A 23,378-nucleotide genomic window follows, 5' to 3' on the forward strand; every position below is an offset into this window, starting at 1 on the left:
ATATATATATATATATATATATACATGGCCCAAACAACTACTTCACCTACTTTGAAAAGTCATATGTGAATAATGTGAAATGTTTATTTGTATATATGCCAAAAAACGTATTTTCACTGCATTTTTTTGTTGGCATCAGACTTCCAGTCCAAAACTACACACTCCTGGAAGAAACTTCTTTCATTTTCCTCTGTATCAAATCTTGAAAATTTTAATAAATATCTGCCAAAAGAGTAGCATCTTGAAGGTCTTAAAGTCCACTTATTTCAATAATCTATACCTATATAACTCAAAAAGAAACCATACTGTGTATCATTATAACAATTATAACAATGCTAGCCTTTGTAGCACTAGTTGTATCAAAAGAACACTTCAACTGGATGCCACTGATATATACTGAATGGCTATTTCTTTAGTATAAACACATTTCCCTCTCATGACTATAACAGAACTTTTCTCATCTCTATTTCTTTTATAATCTTGCAAATTCTTTATAAGGAATTTAAATTTAATATTTAGTTACCATTTGGGTCTTTTGCTGTTTCCAACACTGTGATGCATAAGCATAGCTATTACTATGTATGAATGTACCACAGTCTGATCAATGGATTATAATCGCCCTGCCTTTTAGGGTCCAGAAAACAAACAAATAAACAAAACTACTCATCTTGCAGCACTAGTATTGTTTTTGTTTTAATGGCTTAGCATTTTTGACACTCAATTATCTCTACAGTGGCTAGATTGATTGCACATGAACCCATAAAGAATTTGTCAAGACAGAAATAACATAATGACTGCTGTATCATTTAAAGGTTTATTACAGACAACTAAGTTAGGTAGAAATGTTGGCAGTTAGACAGGAGTCAGTGCAGAAGATGAAAACACAGTACAACTGTAGCTGGAAGTGCATCTGTTGAAGGACAGGCCTCAGAATAAAGATGAAATGACCAGGCCTATATGCCTCCCCAAGGGATAAGCAAAAAAGTAAAGATTATACTATAATTTGTATCATCTGATCCAGTAAAGCCTAGATAGACATCAGTCACCCAAGTGGGTGAGCAAAATCTCCTGATCTATCCCTTGCTAAAAAGGGCTGTTGTTTCCATATACATTTACTATGTGACCTACTTCTCCACTGGATTAATAGTACCTCAGTGGCTATACTTGTAATCTTAATGCTTGATCACAGTTTTGACTCACTTTATATCCACCTCATGATTTTGCCCTATAAAACTTCCTTTGAGAAGTGAGCTCACAAGCAATCCACTTTCGGATCCTCTCTCGTCTCTCAACAACTATCTCTCTCAATAAATGTTTCCTACTCTTAACCTCCATCGTTCTTAGAATTCATTCTTCGATTTTGGGGAACACAAACTCAGCGTATCTGACATCTAGTGAGTTAGGAATTATATTTCCCTTATATCAAGTTGACCATTTATTGTTTTTAGCATAGATTAGATTTGGCGGAGAGGGACACTGTGATTCAAGAGTGAGGTAGGTTAGTAAGGCTCTGTTACTGCTTGCATACCAACCTTTAACAGAACCTGAAAATGGAAATAAATGGGCCAGAAAAGAATGGATGACAACTTGAAGGAGGAACCATTGGCATTTGCTGAACAGAAAGAAAGCAGCATAGGGCCAGGATTTAGCTCAGTGGCACTGCACCTGCCTGGCAAGCACAAGGTCCTGAGTTCAGTGCCTGGTAAAAGAAAGAAAGAAAGAAAGAAGAGAAAGGGAGAGGAAGGAAGGGAAAGAAAGAAGGCAGGCAGGCAGGCAAGCAAGCAGCAAGGGAAGACTTCAAGAAATATGCACTTCATTTTTATGTACCTTCTGAGAGCAGAAATATTTGAAAAGAGTGCCTATGTTAGCCAAAGGGATTCCCTTTCTGTAATTCGGCTATGTATATGCTTAAAGTCTTAAGTTTCTCTACCATCTGAGAAGCTGATATAAAATGACAAATGTATTCATCCAACAGAGATTTACTGAGTACCTACTGTGTATAAGGCCAAATATTAAGCTCAGCACTATTGAAATGAGACAGCTTGAGTAACTTACCTTTAGTCGTGAAATAAGACTTTACTACAAAATCATGGCTTAAAGCTATTTAAAGACAGTGTCATCAACTTCACTTAGCAAAATGTGATAATACAGCATTTTTTCTACTTCCATAAATGTTTATCAGCAGCAAATGGAAAACCAAAATGTACGAACCTGCTGCTACCACAGGGCTCAGCACTATTGTTTTTCAAGGATATTCTTGTCTTATTGTTTCAACTATAATCCAAGTGACTTATTTAGGTGTATACCCAAACCTTTACCATTTTCTGGCATCCAGACATTATTTGCTTCACTTAATACAAAAACTCAAAAACCACTGAAGGAACAAATCCAAAAGGTCTTTTCTTCTCATTTCTCGCAAGAGACTACTTCATAGTGACGTTTCACAGCTTAGACAGGAAGACACCTTATTTAATGTCACATCCTCATAGACAAGGCAATCACATCAATAGCTATTACTTACCTTTTAGCAAGATGAATGTATAGTTACAATTTTTATTTGAATTTCATTAATGTGTTCTTTCCAGTATAAGACTGTTGGGCTAAGCCTGTTCAATGTACCAACTTCCTGGGCTGTGGATATTTTGCTTTTGGAATTCTACTCCTATATTTTCAAATGAATGTGAGCTGTTTACTGAGTCACCCAGCACAGGCAGGTGAATAAACTACCATTCATCACTGCAGTAAATAAAAATTCCTTTCATTCAATTCACCTTTCTCCTTCATAGTGATTTTAGTTTGTAAGCAACTGGACTTAAGTTCACTGTCTGACTTTCTGTTGGGGAATAACAAACATATTTATTTCAAAATATATGTTTTAAAGACTCTTAAAAGGATAAGTTATAGTATGATTTCTTTTGTATGACAAACCCAAAAATATAAGTAAAGAGCAAGATAGAAGAGATAATAAGAAACAAGGAGGTAAAATCTTTTAGAAAAGGGAAGGGGACCAAGAAATGGAGGAGAGAATGAAAAAATAATTAAGATGTGTTTTGTAAGTGTACTAACTCCCCAGGTTAAGTGTGGTCACTATGTGCTGCAAACATATACAAAATTTAATATTTTTAAAAAAGGGTATCACAGAAAAATAGTTTAATTAATTGTTTAAAGACATTATTTTGCTCTTGGATTTACAGACATCCTCTTTTAATGCAGAATCTGGTGCTTTATTTTGTGAATTACCTATGCGCTTGTCAGATAAGCTATGCAATTTCAATATGCTTCAATCAAAACAAAATTACAAATAGCTACTTTGCTAATTTTTCTTCAAAATGGGAAAAAAAAACTTTCTGGAGTTCTGAAAGACCAATAGCTCAGATATAAATGCTAACAAAAAGAAAACTCAGCTAAGGTTAGTGGAAGTTGTAAAAGCTCATGCTCTACAACTAGTAAACACATGAGAGTCACGTTTGCATCTCAGCAGGAAGAAACTATTACTCCGCAAAAAGGTAGCATTTGGCTTCCATCTCTATTCTTCAAGGATGAGTCCTTTTTTGCTCTATTAATGTTTATTTCTTTCCTTTTAACCCAAATTTCTATGTGCTTAACAACTATCAAAGTTCATCTTCTAACACTTCCAATTCATATTTAAAACATTCAGTTCTGTGATGTTATTTTACAGTGCACAGGTGGATAAAAATACATAAAGGAAAAATTTTTTCTGTGACAGTAGGGAAAATGAGAAGACTAACTCAGGCAATGGAGAAAAAAAAAATTTTTTTTGGTACTGAGGATCAAACTCAGGTCCTTGTGCTTGCAAAGCAGGCGGTGGCGGAACCACTGAGCTAAATCCCCAGCCCAAGAAATTTAAACATTATAATTTCTTCAAGTTTAATTAGGCCTGTTTTACTTTATTGTTTGTTTGTTTGTTTTTGTTTTTTTGATACCAGGGATCGAACTCAGGACCTCGTGCTCGCCAGGCAGGTGCTGTGCCACTGGCCCTAATTGTGTCTGTTTTAAGTTCTCAAAATCTAGTAACTTTTCTCCTCCATTTTATCTCTCCTTTTTCTGCTGTCAACAGGAAATGTTTAGTGCACTAGTTGCTGCAATCACTTTACTGAAATGGTCAATCTTTCATTTTTTAAGTCAGTAAATATCACCAACACACGAAACATCTTCACCTCAACATAACTCTGGTCATACCTCTGACAAAAGCACAAGAATGAACCTGTATCTAATATGGGGTTTGTAGACAAACTGGGGTTTGTAGATTCTTCTTTTTAAAACTAATATAGCATAAAAGTTTTCTGGGTCTAATATTTTAAATTATAAAATAACTTTCTCATTTTTTCTGTGAATTAGAATCTATGATTGAGTCATTCAGTGAAATCACCTGACTCAAATTAACTATAGCTTAAGTTCAAGTATTGCTTCAATCAAGAAACAAAAGCAAAGCAAGAGTGAGCCAAAACTAATAGTGATGCTGCATTGTAAGCTAACATTATCTGTGAAAGTAGCAATGCCACTAACACCAGGGCTTTTCTATTTTATTCAGCAACTGATTATCAACTGACAAAGACTAATTACATATTAATTCATTTTCAGCCCTGGCCTTTTTTTAGCTATTAAATTTACATTTTTGCCTTTCACATTCTTCAAATAGAGCAACACTGAAGTTTGCCAGAACTCCACAGAAGTGCTTAAAGATTGACAACATCAAAATGTCACAAAAACCAGAACTTCCCTTTTAAGATGAAATTATCCTGTCCTGTTAGTGATAATTTCTAGAGTGGAGGTTTGAGTGAAATAAAATAAAGCACTACGTGACACAGGAAGCATCATATACATATTTTGACTTTAGGACTTTGAAAAATAGCCTCATTTATTTTGGATAGAATCTAGGGTCTAGTTGGGCCAGTAGCCATAAATTCATTCCTGCTGAAAAACATTACAGAAAAAGGAAGCACTACTTTTTCTCTTCCAAGAAGTATCAAGGTATCTTCTACCTTTCTTCACCAGACTCCATTCACTCGTTTGATCTACTGTCGGCAAACACACATTCAACATCAGCCTCTATTCTAGATGCCATGGCTGAAGACTGTATTAACTGAGGATGCCAGAAGGACTCACCCTCTCCAAGCCTGCCCTTCTGGGCATCCTAATGCTCCAAAATAAGAGTGAGTTTAAAAGTGAGTGTGTGCAGACTGTCAGTTAAGTTCTATGGAGAAGATGAATAAAGCAAGGAAAAGAGAAAAGGAAGGAGGAAAGATAGATGAGCATCCTTAAATCTGCCTTGGCTGGAGTCTCCCTTGACTACTCCTTTCAAGAACTGTAATGGGATCTTCAGAGGTCTTGTTATGAGGTGTTGGTCTAACCTAATAAGGATTTGCACAGCACAGATCCAGAGCCAATAATCAAATGCCTCCAGTGCACATCCTTAAGGCCCTTATAATGTGCTCTTCAGCTCTCATGATGTACTCCTTGTTTTCCTTCATAGCATTTCTAAATGTTAATTAATATATATAGTCTCATGTTTGTCTCTCTCGATGGATTTAAGCTCTTTAGGGGCAAAAAACAACTCTGCCTCCTAAATCCCATGTTGCCAGAAGTTAACAGTCTTTGGACTTGGAAAGTTCTCAAAATACATGAGTTAAATCAATAAATAAATTATTTAAAATTTTCAAAATGTTGTGCTCGCTTTGGCAGCACATACACTAAAATTTTCAAAATGTTATTTTTGGGCTGTTCATGATGGGAGACACATAATTCCATACATGTGTATATTCTAAGTAAAACTGATTTCAAGAAATCTGCTACCGGTCTAAAACATATAATGTTAATATTGTAGAAAGTATATATGAGGTTACAATATTTAGCCTGTAAACCTAAAGGTTAATTACTAGAAACATTTATAGCTAAATGGATGCACACTGAGGCTATACTCTAAAGTGAAATAAATAGAACACACTTGAGTAAATACTGAATAGTTTCTCTGGTGTGGAAAAACTAAAAGTGAAAATAAGGTTCAAATGGTATAATTGGTAGTATGAAATAGGAAGCAAATGGCTAAAGGGTAAGTGGGAAGGGGAGGGGAAAGGAAATAAGGGAAAAGGTAAAATGTGAAAAAAGGAAAAAATGGAAACAAAGTGTTTGTAAGCATTGTAAGTAGGGAAGAGTGAAGTGGGTGAAGGGAGGGCAGGGTATGGGGAAAAAATGAGAACCAAGACATATGATCTAAACATACATATGAGATCCCAATGATAAATATAACTGTAGTGTTTGCTTTAAATGTACCAATAAACTTAATGGGAACAAAAAACCCTAAAGGTTAATTTAGCCCAAACTCTTATTTTGCAAATGAACAACCTGGGCCTCCCTCAGTGAAGCAGTTTCAGATCTCTTCACCTAAGTACAGAAATAGTTATGGGAAGCCTGCTTCAAACTGGTTATTTCTGGAATTTTCAATGTATTTAAATGAATGTTAAACTTTAATAAATGTTTCTGATACAGACAAAAGGAGTATTTGTCTCTTTTTACAAAAACAAAAAACCTGCATCTGGAAAGTTTCACGACAAAAAACTTCCCAGGACACCTCAGATCTCTGAAGACATGACCTTTATGTCTTGTAATAACTAGATGAGTTATTCTGCTGGTAGTGGCTCTTCTAATTTATGCCTTACAGACACTAGACCTCCAATTTCAGTATAAAATATTAACTACTGGAAAGATAATACATTTACTTGCTCTCAGCCATTAACATGTATCAATGAAAACATTTTTTAAATCCTCGTTGTTGGTATAGCTTACTGTTTAAAGCTTGTTTTAAAATGAAAGAAAAAGAACACAGATTTGGGGGCATTAGGCAGCCTGAAACTTGAGGCTGTTTCCTTGACACAGCCCTCCAATTAAGGGCAAATAAGCAGAGGGGAGGGTGCTATTAAAAGACAGCAGAATAGAAGAAAAAAAGCACAATTTAAAAGGCAAGATATAAACTTAGCAATTTTAACTAAGGCTGGCCATATTTTAAAGAGATTCTGGAGTTCTGTGAGAGGATGATATTTGTAAATTATTCCTTGCGGGTTAGGACATTCGATGGCCTGCTTTACATACTTAGCACAAATGCTTATTAATGAAACCACTAATGCCTAAAGATTATTTATTTATGTTTCTCAAACAAAAATGGTATTGTATCAGCTTCAATGGGTATGCTTTGTCTGGTTTGATTTTCTAATTAGCAATTCTTAGCATGATTAAATGCTAAATGCACAGCTGTGTAAGGCTTCAGCTGGTAGTAACCAGTAGTGCCTAATACTGACTTTTTAAAAGACAGTAACTGAAGTACTCAAATGCTGGATATACAAATTTTGAGGCTCTATTCAGCTAAAAGAAGTGAAGCCATCAATGTATGTACTGATTATATGCAATATATGTGAATAAGGTTAATAGCTATGCAGTATATGTCGTTTCTGTCAAAGACAGAAAACAATTTCAATCTAAACAGCTTATGTGGCTTATACCACATTTAGAACATATTACAAATGCTATCCATTAAATCATAAATGTAAAAAACTTTAAATTTATTACTAAACAAATCTTGAGGGATAAACTATAACATCTACAATTAAACACTATCAGAAGCTCAGATATTTTGAAAAATTAAAAAATTATATTGAATTGAAAATAAGTTGTACAGAATCTAATACATAAGTAAATTTCTTTTAACTTTACCTTTCTAAGACTAATACATCTAATACTTCTAAGTAGTTGAGAACAATAGGCTTGTATATCTTCAGAAGTGAAAATAGACTCAAAATATAGAGCATAAACTTCTATTCTTGAAGTCTATAAAGAACTTGTAAACAAGTCTCATTTTGAGGTTTTATCTACAACCAAGTTTCTTAACACAGTTTTGAAACATATCTATATTAGGAAAAAAAAATTTAATTGTATACTTTACCAAAATGAGGTCAAATTTTTAAAGGCTTGAAGCATTTTCCTATACCTTTAATTTCTGCCTTTTATAAGAAATATTTTACAAAATATTATTCACAAATTCCCTACCATAAAAAACTAAAATGTACAAATTTAAGTTTTTAAAAGAATAAACTAAATGATATACAGTGGCACCTTGGTTCACAAACTCAATTCTCTCCACAATTCTGGTCACAAGTCAAAGTGAATGAGAACCAAATCAAATCTCCCCGTAAGGTCAATATTGAACCTAACCATCAAATTGATTCAACTCTCATCCAAATTGGCTTGCAACCAAAATTATGTAGAGAATGGAGTTTGTAAATCAAGATATCTTTGTGTGTGTGTGTGTGTGTGTGTGTGTGTGTGTCTTAAAATTGCAGTCTGAGAAAAATTATTTCAGGGCTCAATGGTTCTGCCACCTGCCTTAAAAGTGCAAGATCCCAAGTTCAATCCCCAGTACCAAAAATTTTTTTTTCTTTAGTAACAATGGTAATTTAAGTATATTCTGAGGGGGTGCATTCTGTATCAATGCAAACTAAAATCATGGTTTGAAGGAGGAGGAGGAGGAAGAGGAGAGGAAGAAGAGGGATAAGAGGAAGGACAAGAGGAAAAAGGATGAGGAGAAAGAGTCAAAGAGAGGCAGATGAAAGGAGAACAGAAAAGAGAGGGTAAAAAGGGCAAGGAGAGCAGTGGGGATGGAAATGATCAAAGTGTGTTTCATACATGCATGAATTTGGCAAAATAAACCCATTAATCTGTATAATTATATGCAACTAAAATTTTTTTAAGTCAACTGGCTGAGACTCAGACAAGTGTCACACGTTGCTGTCATATGTGGACTATAGAAGAAAAAGAAGTTCAGGAAAGTAAAAGGAAGACTATTAAAGAAGAGGAAAGGAATAGTGGATGGGCAGAAAAGGATAACGAGAATATGGGTAGATACAATCGGGGGAGGGGAGGAGGGGTGAAGGGAGGGCAGGGACAAGGGGAAAAAAAATGAGAACCAAGACCTGTCATGTAAAGGTACAAGATCCCAGTAATGAATGTAACTGCACTGTCTACCTAAAATGTACCAATAAACTCAATGAGGGAAAAAAATGCCACAATGAAATCCATTAATCGTATAACTATATGCACTAATAAAAATCAATTAAAAAAAAGAAGTATTTTATATACATAGGTGTTCAAGAATCCTCTTTTATATCATCACTGAAGTGGAAAAAACCTTTAAAAACCAATCCAAGCCTTACCATTTATGAATCCACAATTTAGTGATCAAAACATGGAGGTCCGGAAAGGTAAAGTAATTGAGACCTTGAAAATATCCCCTTATTCCCAGTGGGTGCTCTGCCAACTCAATCAATGGGCTGGGACCACAAGGTTCAGGGACTGTTAAAGGAGAGTGTAATACAGTTGTTTCTTACAGTGCCATTCACCAGTTTCTCTAGTAGTAGTAGGAACACTGGCTCTTTTTTTAGAATCCCCCTCACTCAACTCCTCCCCAAATATTCCTGGAATCATCCCACTCCAGGCACCAACCTATCTCTGAGTCCCTGCAACCTCACTCATTTAATCCTCCCTCTCTCCTCTTACCCCCTTACAATACTTTCCTTACAAAGCAACCAGCATGACCTCTCATAAAAAGAAACACAATCTTGTGCGAGCCCATTCAAAGCCTCAGGAGAGCCAACCCCTTTCAATGTACCAGGCCTTACATGATATGATTTCGGCTCCTGTCCAAACTCATCTGGGACATCCTAGCCCCATCACGACAACTCTTCAAATCTGCCATCTTTCTCAGCTCCTTAAAGTGCTGGTCCCTTCCCACTTCAGGGTGGGTGCTTTCTCCCTCCGATGGCTACTTCACCCTCTCCAGACAATTCTCTGGTCACCCGGAAAACTATTCCCTACCACTGCATCCGGTTGGTTTCTTTCACAGCAATGTGAGCACTTCATCTCACAAATTTGTTTACATTTTTATTACCCCTACCCTTAGAGCAGAAGCAGCAAGAGCAAAGGAACTATGACTTACGCTTCATGTTGTGAGTTCACTGCCTCGGTAGATAGCAGAACACAATCCACCTGCACTGGATATAGAACTAAATAGATATCTATCTCTTTTTTGGGGTGGCCATTCCTTTGTGTTTTTTAAATTTTAACTGTCATACGTGAAAAAGTTCTAAAAGGACTTTAAAGTAAAAAAGTTAATCATCAAACCATTTTGGCTGTTCTTCAGCCATAGCCTCAGGGGGTGTAGTCAGACTCAAAGTCAGGGGATGTAGTCAGCCTCAAAGTTTTAAAGTTCATCAAGCTACTTGGGTTGCTTTTCTCTGATAAAAGGACAGGGAATTTAGAGTGTATAATTTTATCTCATTTCTGCAAAATAAATTAGGTAAGTACATCACCTTTCATAGCCTAAAATTACATTAATTTCAGACGTAAATATCAAGGCCCATACCATGCAATGCAGTACAGTACTAAATATAAAAGGGGGTACAATGTGAAACGTGATCCAGCTCTCAAGTCTTGCTTCCTCCTTTATTCTTTGTAAAAGATTTTAAAAATTTTAGAACCTAGTTTATTTCTTAAATATCTATGCAAATTAAATATTTTATACTGTTTTTAAAAGGACACTTCTCAAATTTAATTGCATATAAGGTAATTCAATAGATATTTATTAAGCTGTTGCTATAGTCAATGAGTACGTAGTCAGGTTGTGTTAGTTACTTTTTTCTCATTGTTGAGACAAAAAAACCCAATATCCAAAGTTAAAGGGAGAAAGGCTTATTTAGCCTACAGTTCATAGAATTTTTCAGTCCATGATCAGCTGGCTCCAAGGCAGTGACACATGGCAGAGGAGAAACAGTTCATGGTGGCAAGAAGGAAACAAAAGTAACAAGGGACCTTAACGGTGTCTTTCTCCCCTTTTATCTCATCCAGACTATTGGGATTAGAGCAGTGCCAAACCAATCACTCATGTGGTTTAGTAATCACACGTCCTTAATATCAGCATCACATCTTCTAGATACAGCCACCCCAAAAAAAGAAAGCTCCACTTCATCTGCATGAGGCTTTAGAGGAACAAATAAACACAAGCCATAACACAGAACAGTTTATTTTGACCAGTTTATTTTTACTATACTAGAGATCTGAGGGGAAAAAACAAGCAGAAACAAATCAAGGAGAAATAAACAATCATCTCAACATAGCATTAGGCTTCTCTATTGCAACTAAATACTGTAATTTACCTAAAAAGCCACCCTGTCAAAAGACAGACATGGTCAATACTACATTATAAGGTAATGATCACTGTGAATTTCTTTCGTGTATGTGTGGTGGTTGTAGGGATGGGAACCCTGAGCCTCGTGCATGCAAGTCACATGCTCTACCACGGAGCTGTAGCACAAGCTCTCATGACCACCCTCAATGAAGTCTTCTCTGAAATACAAAAGATTTTGGGGAAAAGATGTGCCTGTTTCTCTTTTCCTCCCATATCTCATAGCACTTTTACTCCACACAGTACTCTAACATGGATGCTGTTAACCAATTCATCAACTGATTATATTTATACTGACAGATCCGAATTCTTGACTCTCCCACTGAAAATAGTTCCTACAAATAGTAATAAATTTTGGTTTACAAAAATATTCCTTGACAGGGAATTGAAAGCAAATAGTAGAAGGTGAATAAAAAACAGAAGAGTCAAAAGTTGTTAGTTCTGAGATCCATTCCTATTATTAACAGGGCTACTCAAGAAGCTTCTATTTAGATCTGTATTTTGGTGAAAGTGCTGATACTCAACAACTTCATCTTAATTTTACAAAATAAAACTGTGAGGTAATGTGCTGCACAGACACAATGAATTCCAAGGCTGTTCTAGTTGTTGATTCATACAAATTTCTTTCTACAATGCACAAAGCAATTTTCTGAAACAGAAAATCTGTAATTACTAGAAATAAAACTTTCTTTTATAAAATAAATTGCATAATGCAATTAAAATTTCTGTCTCACATGGACTGTGTGAGTTTAAGTCAATGGTTCTGAAAGTACAGCTGCTCTTTGCTGGGTGTGGTGGCATATACTGTAATCCCAGCACAGGGGAGGCTGAGGCAGGAGGACTGCTGCAAGTTGGGAGGCCAATCTGGGCTACATAGTGAGTTCAAGGCCAGCGTCAAAAAGCAAACCAAAAAAAAGTATAACTGGTCCTTAGGCCAACAGTACAAACTGTTAGGTCCATCCAAGACTTAAGTGGCCTGTAATTACTTGTTGACATGAATGTCACAAGTTTCTGATCTAAACAATACTGAGAGGAATAAATGAAAATGCAAAGGATACACTAGAGAGATACAGGAAGAAATCAGGAATGATTTGGGGGTTGGTTGCTGATTCTGCACCCCCACTCTAAGAAAATATTAAATATTTTTGTTAAACATTACCAGGTTAGAAATTTAAAGTCTCTTAAAGACTGTGAGCTTCTTAGATTCAGAAAATGAGTATAGAGAAGAATGTGAGTGGAATCAATGCCTCGAAGGAAGATATTCATTAATTTCCCTTGCATTTTCTCTTGGCTCCCTCAGACTTGGGCAGCACAGAAACAGGAAATAGGTGTGGAGCCTACTCCTCTGCTAACAACCTAAAAGATCTCAGACCATAGTTTAGGGGCTAACATCATTAAGTAACATGAAGTTCCACTATAATTTTTCTGTCAATCTTCCAGAAGAAACTGCAAAAATTTCTACCCATTTCTAAGATATTCCAGATGGTTAAGAACCACATATTTCACTCATTTGTCATCTTCCTTTAGTGAAAAAAAGAATGTTGAAAGAACAAAAAAATCCCCAAGACAGAAGCAGAAGTACCATGGTAAGCCCCTGGAATGAATACAGACAAAACCATGGCTGCTTCCTCACATCCATCCTATACCTCCACACAATCTATTGAAGCCATTCTTGCATTTGTCTTGTGGAAAACAAGAAGTGATCAGTGATTCAATAACTGCAGGCCATCTTTAAAAAGTTGTTACAGTAATAAGAGCAACAACTACTCGTGGTCTGACCATGAGTCCCATCTACCAAAACCCTTAAAGAAGCTGCATCTATAGCAAAGATCCTTCAAGCTGCTTGTCCTTGGCTTACTAGAACATCTTGATTGTAGAAAGATGGAGGGTTGTATAACTAGAGCCAAAATTATTTTGGGCCATCTTAAGGACTCTAAGAGCCATTTTCCTTAACTTTAGTATCTGGCCTAATATCCTTGTGACATTTATTTAACACTAAACTTAGCAGACCTCCAGCCCTTACCAATCCTCCAATAAAGATGCTATAACATCTGAAACCTGTAAGATTTCCCGAACTTGCTATTGACTACCTACCCGATCGTCCTACCAATGTAAGTGGTCAATGTATTGATTTATAACTTTGTTATAAAAGTTCATGCATCCTCTTTGTGACTTAAATCCACGGTCCCAGGCCATAGTTACTTATATTTAGCTCAAAATAAACATTTTTCTTATTTCCTTTAAAGAAAAGTTGCTATTTTACATTAACACCCTCTAGGTTTAATACTGCTATCCTCATATATATGAGCCAAATCCCTTATCCCAGCCAGGTCGACAAGCTGGGCATAGTCGCCTGTATTCCTTTCACTACGTAAGGTTAGGAAGATCACAAGTTCAGCTTGAGCAACTTAATGACTCAGGGAGAGCTTGTCTCAAAATAAAATATTTTAAAAGGCTGGAGATATAGTTCAATGTAAAGGCTCTAGGTTCAATCCCCAGTCCACATTCCTCTACACACACACACACACACACACACACACACACACACACACACACACAAACACACGCCAGGAACATTTGACTAAAAAACTCTAGTTTCATAATTTGTAAAATACTGTTCAATTCCTGGAGGGCTGGCAAACAATATTCCATAAACAAAACTAGAAAGAAGTTTGTCTTCAGTCCTACTGACCATTCACAAGCTCAGGCTAATCCCTTTATCTCTCAAAATCTCCACCAGGAGTAAATATGGCACACTCATTGCCAGTAGTGATTTGAATTTCAAAATAAAAACAATTTGGCTTGGAATGAGAATATTGGAGAAAAATATCATACTTAAAAAAGTTTGCTGTGAAAATTTTCATTTGTAGTAATATTTCTCTTAGCATTGCCAGTGTTTGAATTAATACTTAAATGAACAATTCCCAAGGGCATATTAAAACAAGATCCTAATGAGATAATTAACAATATGAAATAAGAAGAAAAGGGCTAAAGGTGTAGGGAAAGTGGGAAGGGTAGGGGAAAGGGAATAAGGGAAAAGAAAAAAATATGAGAAAAAGAAAAAATGGAAATAAAGTGTTTGTCAATGGGGAGGGAAGGAGGGGGTGAAGGGAGGGGAGGGACAAGGGGAAAAAAATGAGAACCAAGACCTGTTGTGTAAAGGTACAGTAATGAATGCAACTGTACAGTATACCTAGAATGTACCAATAAACTCAATTAAAAAAAAACACTTTAAGGACAATTGTAGCGGGGGAGAAGTGTTAAAAATCACGTCAGATCTTTAAATTCAGAATGCTTTGGAAGCAACAGAAAAACTACTTAAACCACAACTTTGCTTAGAAGTTACATTATACTGAATCAAACCACAATTTATTTAAACCATAATTAACCATAATTTATAGTGAATTCAATCATAATTAACCCATAATTAGTGAATTAAACCATAATTTATTAAACCATAATTTATTAAGTACCATATTAGTGAATTAAATTATAATTTATTGGTCCCAACAATGTCTGATTGTTACTTCCTGGATAAGATGAACAGGTGGCCTGGTTTCTCAGTAGAAAATAAAGACAAAAATGTATGATCAACTATAAAACTGCAAAAGATTTGTAGAATATTTTACATAAAAAAGTTCTAACAAGGAATCTAATATTTCTACCAAACTATCATGTTGTGAAGATCTGCACTAAGAATCAGTGCATGGTTTTATTAGTTTCTTCCAAACATTAGTCAATTTTCTGATCCCCAAACAGACCTACATAGCACAGGATTTCTAAACAGATAAAGACATTCTAGAAAAGATATTTATGAGTGATGATATCCAAAATAAAACTTAAATATGGAGAATATACACTTTGTTTGTTTGCTTTTGAGACAGGGTCTCACTATGTGGTTCAGGCTGGCTGGCCTTTAACTCCTGGCAATCCTCCTGCCCCAGTCTTCTGAGTGCTCTGAATGGCACGCTTAATCACACCCAGCTCAAGGACATACATTTCAATTAAATGGTACTCATTTAAGAGCTAGGATTTTAATCAATATGTATAATGGTTATAATGCCATCTGAATCTTTAAATTTCATGAGACAACAAAAGTCACAACTATATTATTAAAATAGCCTGAATTGTCCACATGTGCTACAAACCTAGATCAAACCCTTTTGTCCCATGGATTCTGAGGCCATATCCTAGCCTAATGCTTCATTCATTAATGATGAAATTAGCTTTTACTCTCCATGTGTAACTGTAAATAATGGCTTCAATGTGAAGCAAATGAATTGTGAATATGGGCAACCATTATTTTATGGCTTGGTGGCATTCTTCTAATAACCTGGTCTCACTATAAGTGGCTAATCTATTGACTCTTCTGCTTGTTTTCTCATTTTCCCCAAGAATTCTTTTGCTGAGGAGTTCTGGCACATGACAAAAAATACCAATAGAATGTACCTCATGACCCTGTCCCCTGATCCTATGATCTTTCTTATCACTTTCTTATCACTGTCTCTCCCCATGACTGTTTCCTTATTTAAGGATGTCTTCTAACTGGTAAAGACACCCTTACTATTCCTTATCTGGCAATAAAGTATTGCTGAGTTGCACCAAGTAAGGCCGAGTCCCCTAAAGTCTCCTTTAAAGACAGCAATCATTGGCCTATCTTTCATTACTATCCCTGTTCACGTGCACATCTGGAACAGGGACTATTTTAGTTCATGAGTTGGGTAACGTATGAAAATCTCTTCTGAGTTATCAGTAACAGAGCTATTCTAGTACATTAAAATAAACTCAACTTGGGGTTTAGTTGCATTTATGGCTAGGATGGAATGTGGACATAAATTTGGAACAATGATTACAATATTAACAACATTAATGGTTACATTATGCTTATAATATTAGCAACATCACTTGTTGAATCACCTAATTTTGGCAACTATTTCTATTTGCTTAATATTAAACATTTATTGAGTGACTACCATTTTTCAGGCATGCAAGGTACAAAAGTGAGTAAGCACAGTATCATTCATATTTGGAGGTGCCTACATCCTAATCAGGAAGAATACTTTGTGAAAAACTAACAGCAAAGGAACATCTGCTGAGCATTCAGTGCTGCAAAAATTGGAAAATGGCAGCACAGTGTGTCCTGAAAATTAGCACATGAAACATACTAATTTTTATAGCTGATAGACTCCCTACATAAACATATACAGTATTATTCTTGGGTGGTATTACTGTTATTAAACACCAATAAAACTACTAAAACCTATGATCATTCTGAATTAGATGTCATTACTTCATTCACATTTTTTTTTGCAGTACCAGGGATCAAACACAAGACTTTGTGCTTGCAAGGCAGGCACGGAGATTTAATATTTAAAGAGCCTATTCAAACAGGGACCTTTTTAAAGGCTTCTCTGTTGACCAAAAAAACCTTGTTTTAAATACTGAATCCTTACTTTTTACTGCCCTGTAATAACAGAGCAGATAAATTACTGTGTGGATGGGATCCAACCCAAACCTCTTCCTGAATTCACATGATGCAGGGCTCCCTCAGCAGGCAGCCAGGTAGGTGGCAGTGCCGGAAAGGTGGTTCCTCCAGATGATTTCCAATGTGCATTTTAAAATGACTCTATTATTGAGACATATGATTTGCTCACTCCAGGCCAACCTAATACATTGTCATCAAGGGCACTTGATTTCTATTATCAAATCTCTAAATCATTGAAGTTCAAATGGTTTCATCTGACTCTTGTCTTCAGCACTTACAATCTCTTAGCTATCAAGTAAGTATATTTAGATAAACTGCTGTCTCTACATAGTCTTGTTCACAACTAAGAATGTAAATGCCTAAAATGTGTAACAAGAGGTGCAGCCATCTCAATACACCAATTGACAGCAAAGCAACCCACAAGACTTCTGGCTCTGCCACACATTCTCTGGTCTTTGATGAGTCACTCAAGTTTTTTCTATCCACTATGTGACAAAATGCATGGACTTCAGACTACATCTGTTCTGCGTATTTTGAAGAAAGAAAAGTAAACAGAGCTGATCTACATACCTTCTAGGCTTCATTACACTTAAACATTATGAAAGATTCTGAAAAAAAGAGTCTTTTGGAAATTTTCTCAACCTGTTATCCAAGATGTGAAATTCAAATACCAGAATCAAATTATTTCCAAACCTCTGGAAAACTTAATCCATTTCCAGTATAAGATTCTGAGGCAATGATGAATTAAGCTATTATTAGTGAATCATGTATTTTCAACTGCTACTTGCTGGCCCTCTTGTTTTAGTGACACAACTATACTTGTAACCACACCATACCTAATAAATAAGACAGGAATTGGAGAAACTCATTAAGTTTTACAACCTTAGTTATTATCTCAGATAAATCTACTACAGCACTTTCAGCAGGAATATGTGTTTCTGAGCGTATAAATAAGGAATACCTAACAGAGTAATACATCATTCTTCAAAATACTCCTTATTCAAGAACTATAGATATACACGAAAATAAAACTGCCCTTCACATTTACAATCCAAAACTTTCAATGCTAATTCTATACTTGTGTCATTGTACTGGATCTAACATACACACACGCGCCATATGTATGTCTAGGTGTGTAAGTCAACTAAGAGGCACAAAGTAACTGTGGCAAATAAAAAGCACACTATCAATAGAATCCCTGTAGAAAGGCCAGATGAAAAAAAGAATAGGAAAACCCACAAAACAGGTCAAGTCAGTATTAAAAGTGAAACATGGGCAAAAATCAAAAACCATTTGAGGGCTGGGGATTTAGCTCAGTGGTTCCACTGCCTGCCTCGCAAGCACAAGGTCCCAAGTTCAATCCACAGTACAAAACAAAAACAAAACAAAACATTGTGAAGCTGAGTATGGTGGCACAAGCCTGTAATCCCAGCATTCAGGAGGTTGAGGCAGGAGGATCACTAGTTTGAAGTCAGAATGAACTACACAGTGAGACCCTATCCCAAAAACACAAAACAAAACAATTAAATTGAGTAATGCTTTGCATGAAGGTCCAAAAAAACATTCCCAACATGTTTTAAAAATTAAAACAACTCAGGAAAACTAAATGGGACATCACTGGACAAAGGATCCATGGAAGAAAAGGTGATCTTGGACAACAGGGAAAATTTTTTTTCACCTGCTATTCATTTTAATAAGAATAAAGTATAAAAACACCACAATGAAATGTTATTCTACATGTACAGTGTGCTGTTTAAATTGTTGCAACTCAACTGTGCAGGAAATAGAGGAAACACTGGTTGAAGAAAGATCACCAAACCAACCTCCACAAGGGGCTGGCAGGGGCTCATAGCTTGCTATGTAAAGATGAAGACTTGGAGGGAACATGGTGATCTGTGTAACATTATAAATGACTGTGTCAACACAGACAAGGGGAAAAAAATGAGAACCAAGACCTGTCATGTAAAGGTACAAGATCCCAAAGATGAATGTAACTGTACTGTATACCTAAATGTACCAATAAACTCAATAAAAGAAAAATAAATAAATAAATAAATGACCAAGTCAAGGTAAAGACAGATGTGTTTACCAAATCCTTTAGAAGCTACTTTAGCTAAAATCTGATGTTAGCTGCCTTTCGGAAGGATAGCAATGCATCACCAGATGACTGTGGCAGAGATTATTTAAGGGTTCCAATAGGATTTGGATAAATTCCTGAGCGGCTGAGATAAACTGAGGTTAATCCATGTCCTCCACAGCTATCTCAGAACACAACTATAGCCCTGCACCCTCTAGCTGCATTGATTTAAAATAAAATTCTAGCACTCCACAGAACATGGGTCTGGCCATATTTATGTACAATTGATGATTGTATTAGAAGTGTACAATCAGATATTCCAAACACCTAATTTCCTAGTGAGAAAATCCTGCCCACCAAAGCCCTGATAGACTTGTTTTATATAGTACCCAGAGGTAAGAGCAGAAATAATTTCAATCAAAAAAAAAAATGGTGGAAGAAGCTCTAAGCTTCCTAGTTAAAAGCATCAAAGGCTAAATCAGCCTGAGGTTGGAAAAGCCAGTACATTAGCTATGTGTACACCTTCTGCTAGTTTAGGATACCCAACTAAAACCTATGTAGAATGGAGAACAGAAGAGCAAGGGGTTCACTGTTAGCTCTACAGCAAAAATAATTTAGAAAATACAGTGAATAGACACATTTTCTTGAAGTGACTATTTGTACTAGGTCATGATTTCTTTTAAATAGTAACATTCGCACACCAATTTAAATTAGCTGGATTTCTGATTTAAATGGAAGTTACTTATTACATTTCCATTCTAAAACAAACTTTCTAACTGTTTAAACATCCCTAGGAAGAACTTTACTCAATTTATGCACTTATTTGAATTCATCCCACAGAGAAACCTGTGATTGTGCTATTTGGAGAGAGCAAAGAGAACTCTCTGTGTTTAATTAAAAGCCAAGAAAACTATATTCATTAAAACTAACCATCTAATGATATTCTCCTCACATACCATAGTTATTACTTAATCAAAAATGTAACTTCCAGCCAGTCTATAGCCCATTTGGCAGCATGGCCTCCTAGGTGACAGAAGCACTCATTCAAAAAAAGGATATGTTCCAGGAAGTGTAAGATTCCCCAAACCAAGGGAACTTGTGAGTCTCTGTGTCCTAGCTACTTCTTAAAACTAGCCTTAGTTAGGGAACAATAACCAATCCTAGTTCCAAAAAGCAAAAATGACCTTCATATTTTAAAAAATGAACCAAGAGTTCAGTAAACCTTACTTCTGGCAATGGGCTAGCCGGTCTGGTCAGGATCCCTCCAACGTAAACGACGTTAGGCAGAGTGGGTCTTGGAAACTCGAGTGCCACATCGGTGCACAGCATCCATAGGCTGGAGCCATGGACCAAGTCGTACATGGACTTCTCCGGCACCAGGTTGTATTTCTTCATTATCTTTTCATATTTGGGAAGAACCAGAAAGCTGACTCCTATTCTGGAAATGAGGTAAACACCTGTATTTTTCATTCTTTGCAGCAAGTTCATGCGGTCTGTGAGGAGCGAATTAAACTCTGGGACATAGGCTAATGGGGCAGGAGCCCCCACTTCAGCAGGATACCAAAGGCCAGTTGAAAATACAGCATATTTAACCCCTAAAAGATGAGCTATCACAAATCCACACATGTCATTTGGGTCCACCAGCAGCAGGTCGAACTTTTCTTTTTTCAGATTCTGGATTAGGGGTTGGTTGCCAACAATCATGTCACAGTTCTTAGTGTAATGATCTAGTATGTCAAATAGTTCAATTGCTGTCAACCTCCCAGAGAAAATATTCTGCATTTTGGACTGCATGAAAGCATCCGAGGTGGTGCTGTTGAAGATCCCTGGGTAGCGCTGGAGGCTATAATGATTAGATGGTGCGATGTCTCTGCCTTCTGAAAAGAGGAACACCGTATGGTGGCCTCTCTCATGCAATGCTGTGGCCAGGGTCTTGAAAATGTACATATGGCTTTCAAACATAATTGGCGGCACAATGATGATTTTGGCAGCCCTCGCTATCCCAACAGCACTCCACAGGAGCATGAAATGAAGAGTGTAAGACTTCATAGCTGTAATGACAACCAGAAAATGACTTAAAACAGAATATGAGGTTGACCAATCAAAACAACTCCAAGCCTTTACTGTGCAAAAATACCTGATGATCCAATAGGTTTAGAAATTATCCTAACATGTATTCTAATGAAACCTTTTTTTTTTTTTTTTTTTTTTGGTACTGGGGATTGAATTCAGGTCCTTGCATTTGCAAGGCAGGCAGGACAACCACTGAGCTAAATTCCCCCCCCATGAAACCTTTTTTTTTTTTTTTTTTTGGTACTGGGGATTGAATTCAGGTCCTTGCATTTGCAAGGCAGGCAGGACAACCACTGAGCTAAATTCCCCCCCCATGAAACCTTTTTTTTTTTTTTTTTTTGGTACTGGGGATTGAATTCAGGTCCTTGCATTTGCAAGGCAGGCAGTACAACCACTGAGCTAAATTCCCCACCCATGAAACCTTTATTTTTATTTGTATTTATTTTTTGGTTTTTTTGAGACAGGGTCTCACTATGTAGTTGAGACTGACCTGGAACTCACTATGTAGCTCAGGCTGGTCTCGAACTCACAGTGATCCTCCTGCCTCAGCCTCCTGAGTGCTGGGATTACAGGTGTGCACCAACACACCCGGCATGAAACCTTTATTTTGAATGTTAAACTACTTAAATACAGAATAAGAAGCAGAGTTAACATATAATGAAATATATAAAAATGAATCAGTGTAGAAGCATATAATTGCATTGATTTTAAGATGTGAAATAAAATTTCTGTAAGGTTGAATGATACATATTTCTTTTTTCAGTAGTATCTATGAAATAGTGTATGAAACATTTCATCTCCTAATTGAACACTAATGTTCATTCCAAGAAGAAGCGAGGTTTTGGAAGTGCAGTTATATCAGCACACATCCCTTACTTAAATCATTTTATTTCAGCAATTACATTTCCAAACATCACCAAAGCACGCCAAAGAAAGTATGTTTAGAAAATGATTAATTTATGTAGTACTTCAGTAATTCTACAGAAAAGACTATTTCTACTTCGCTCATAGAAAAAAATGATCTTTACCATGTATTTCCCCTTTACTAATTAAACACCACCAATATGCTGGCAGGCTGTATTTATGCAATTTATACCAATTTGCTGATAAATCTCACAGCATATTTCAGAGAGAAACCATTAACAGAAAAGTTCAAGAACTTCGTGTTGAAGAAGGGACTGATGAATGAGTATGTCCAGGACCAACCACATTTCCTATGCTAGACCATTACTTGTGGTGTCAATGGCAAGTCAGGTGACGCCTGTACACTAGTCATCTAACATCTCTCCTACCTTTTCATGTTAATCTATTACAACGTAAAGCAGCCCTCCATTGCACGTTCAGAAATAAGCACCCCATGTGGAGGGACCAGAGAACAACACCCCAATCCTAAAATTACAAGTAGCAAACAGAGAAAAGGTCTAAATAATAGTACTAGGCACTTTCACTTCAATGAACAATGCAAACTAGATTTATACATACATCACCAACATGACACATAATTTTACTCACACCATGTATTAATACTTGTTCTAATTCCCACCATCTATATATAATTTCTCTATATTCAAATGCTGTAAATAACCTAAAACCAAAAAAAGCAACAGCAGGCAAGTATTGGATTCTTCCAATATCAAGACTAAAATACATTATATTTCCAGATGCTTTTAACTCTCTCCCTCTCTCAGGAGAAATAAAAGTAATGCACATTATAAACATATAATGTTAAATATTTCTGAAATTATTATAGGGGCTTTAAGAATCAATAAATAAATCTGGAGAAGATACTGTTTCTATGGCAATGTTTACAATTTCAAGATCAATGAAGGGAGAGAATTAGCCAATCTTGGAATATAAGCTTTCCAGGCATTTCCAATACTGCCTCACCAATGTGTCTCTTTGATGTTGCCGTCTTCCAATTCTGAGGAAAAAGTAAAAATCAAGATTTTATATGGGCGTGTTATGAATTCCAGGGATGAGATTTATGTAAAAATGGGCATTTCAGCAGTTACCATCTTCTGCTGTCACTGCCTGCTTCCAAGGTGTACTTAATATTGGACTAATGGCAGGAAACTCTTGTCCCCCTTTATATCCAGTCAAGTGACAGTGAGACTCTCTGACCATAGTTAAAATGATTACGTTATAAAAAATAACTAGAAACACAATGTAAGTTAGTAGTAGGGAAACAAATCCTTTCACTGTGTTTCTTATTCTTTCTCTTTTATTTTAATATTTCAGTAATTACCACAAAGTAAAATGTAATTACAAAAAGTTTTTGTTTGTAGTGAACAAGTGTTCATGTTCTAGAATAAACAGCACTGGCCATTAGAACTTTCTTTGACAAGGAAAATGCTGCGCTTCCTTGCTATTCAAATAGTATCTCTTACACGTGTGACTACTGGGAAGTGGAATTATGGCTAGTATGACTGAGGAACTGAAAGGTAAATTTTATTTAATTGAGTTATATGTAGCTAGTATATATGTATATAAAAATA

General features: G+C 36.1%; 1 protein-coding gene across 7 annotated transcripts in view; it reads right to left on the reverse strand.

Moving 5' to 3' along the window:
- The window catches only part of Ugt8 (UDP glycosyltransferase 8), a 70,227-nt gene that overhangs the window by 29,204 nt on the left and 17,645 nt on the right, over nt 1–23,378 (reverse strand). For all 7 annotated transcript variants that reach the window (XM_010633843.3, XM_010633845.3, XM_010633847.3 and 4 more), the window contains one exon: nt 20,038–20,861. In XM_010633843.3, coding sequence (XP_010632145.1) covers nt 20,038–20,859 — 822 coding nt within the window. In that variant the 5' untranslated portion in view covers nt 20,860–20,861. The remainder of the gene's footprint in view (nt 1–20,037; nt 20,862–23,378) is intronic.

Source organism: Fukomys damarensis, unplaced genomic scaffold, assembly GCF_012274545.1.
Source record: "Fukomys damarensis isolate Sample0158 unplaced genomic scaffold, DMR_v1.0_HiC HiC_scaffold_38, whole genome shotgun sequence".
In the NCBI taxonomy this organism is placed as follows: Eukaryota; Metazoa; Chordata; class Mammalia; order Rodentia; family Bathyergidae; genus Fukomys; species Fukomys damarensis.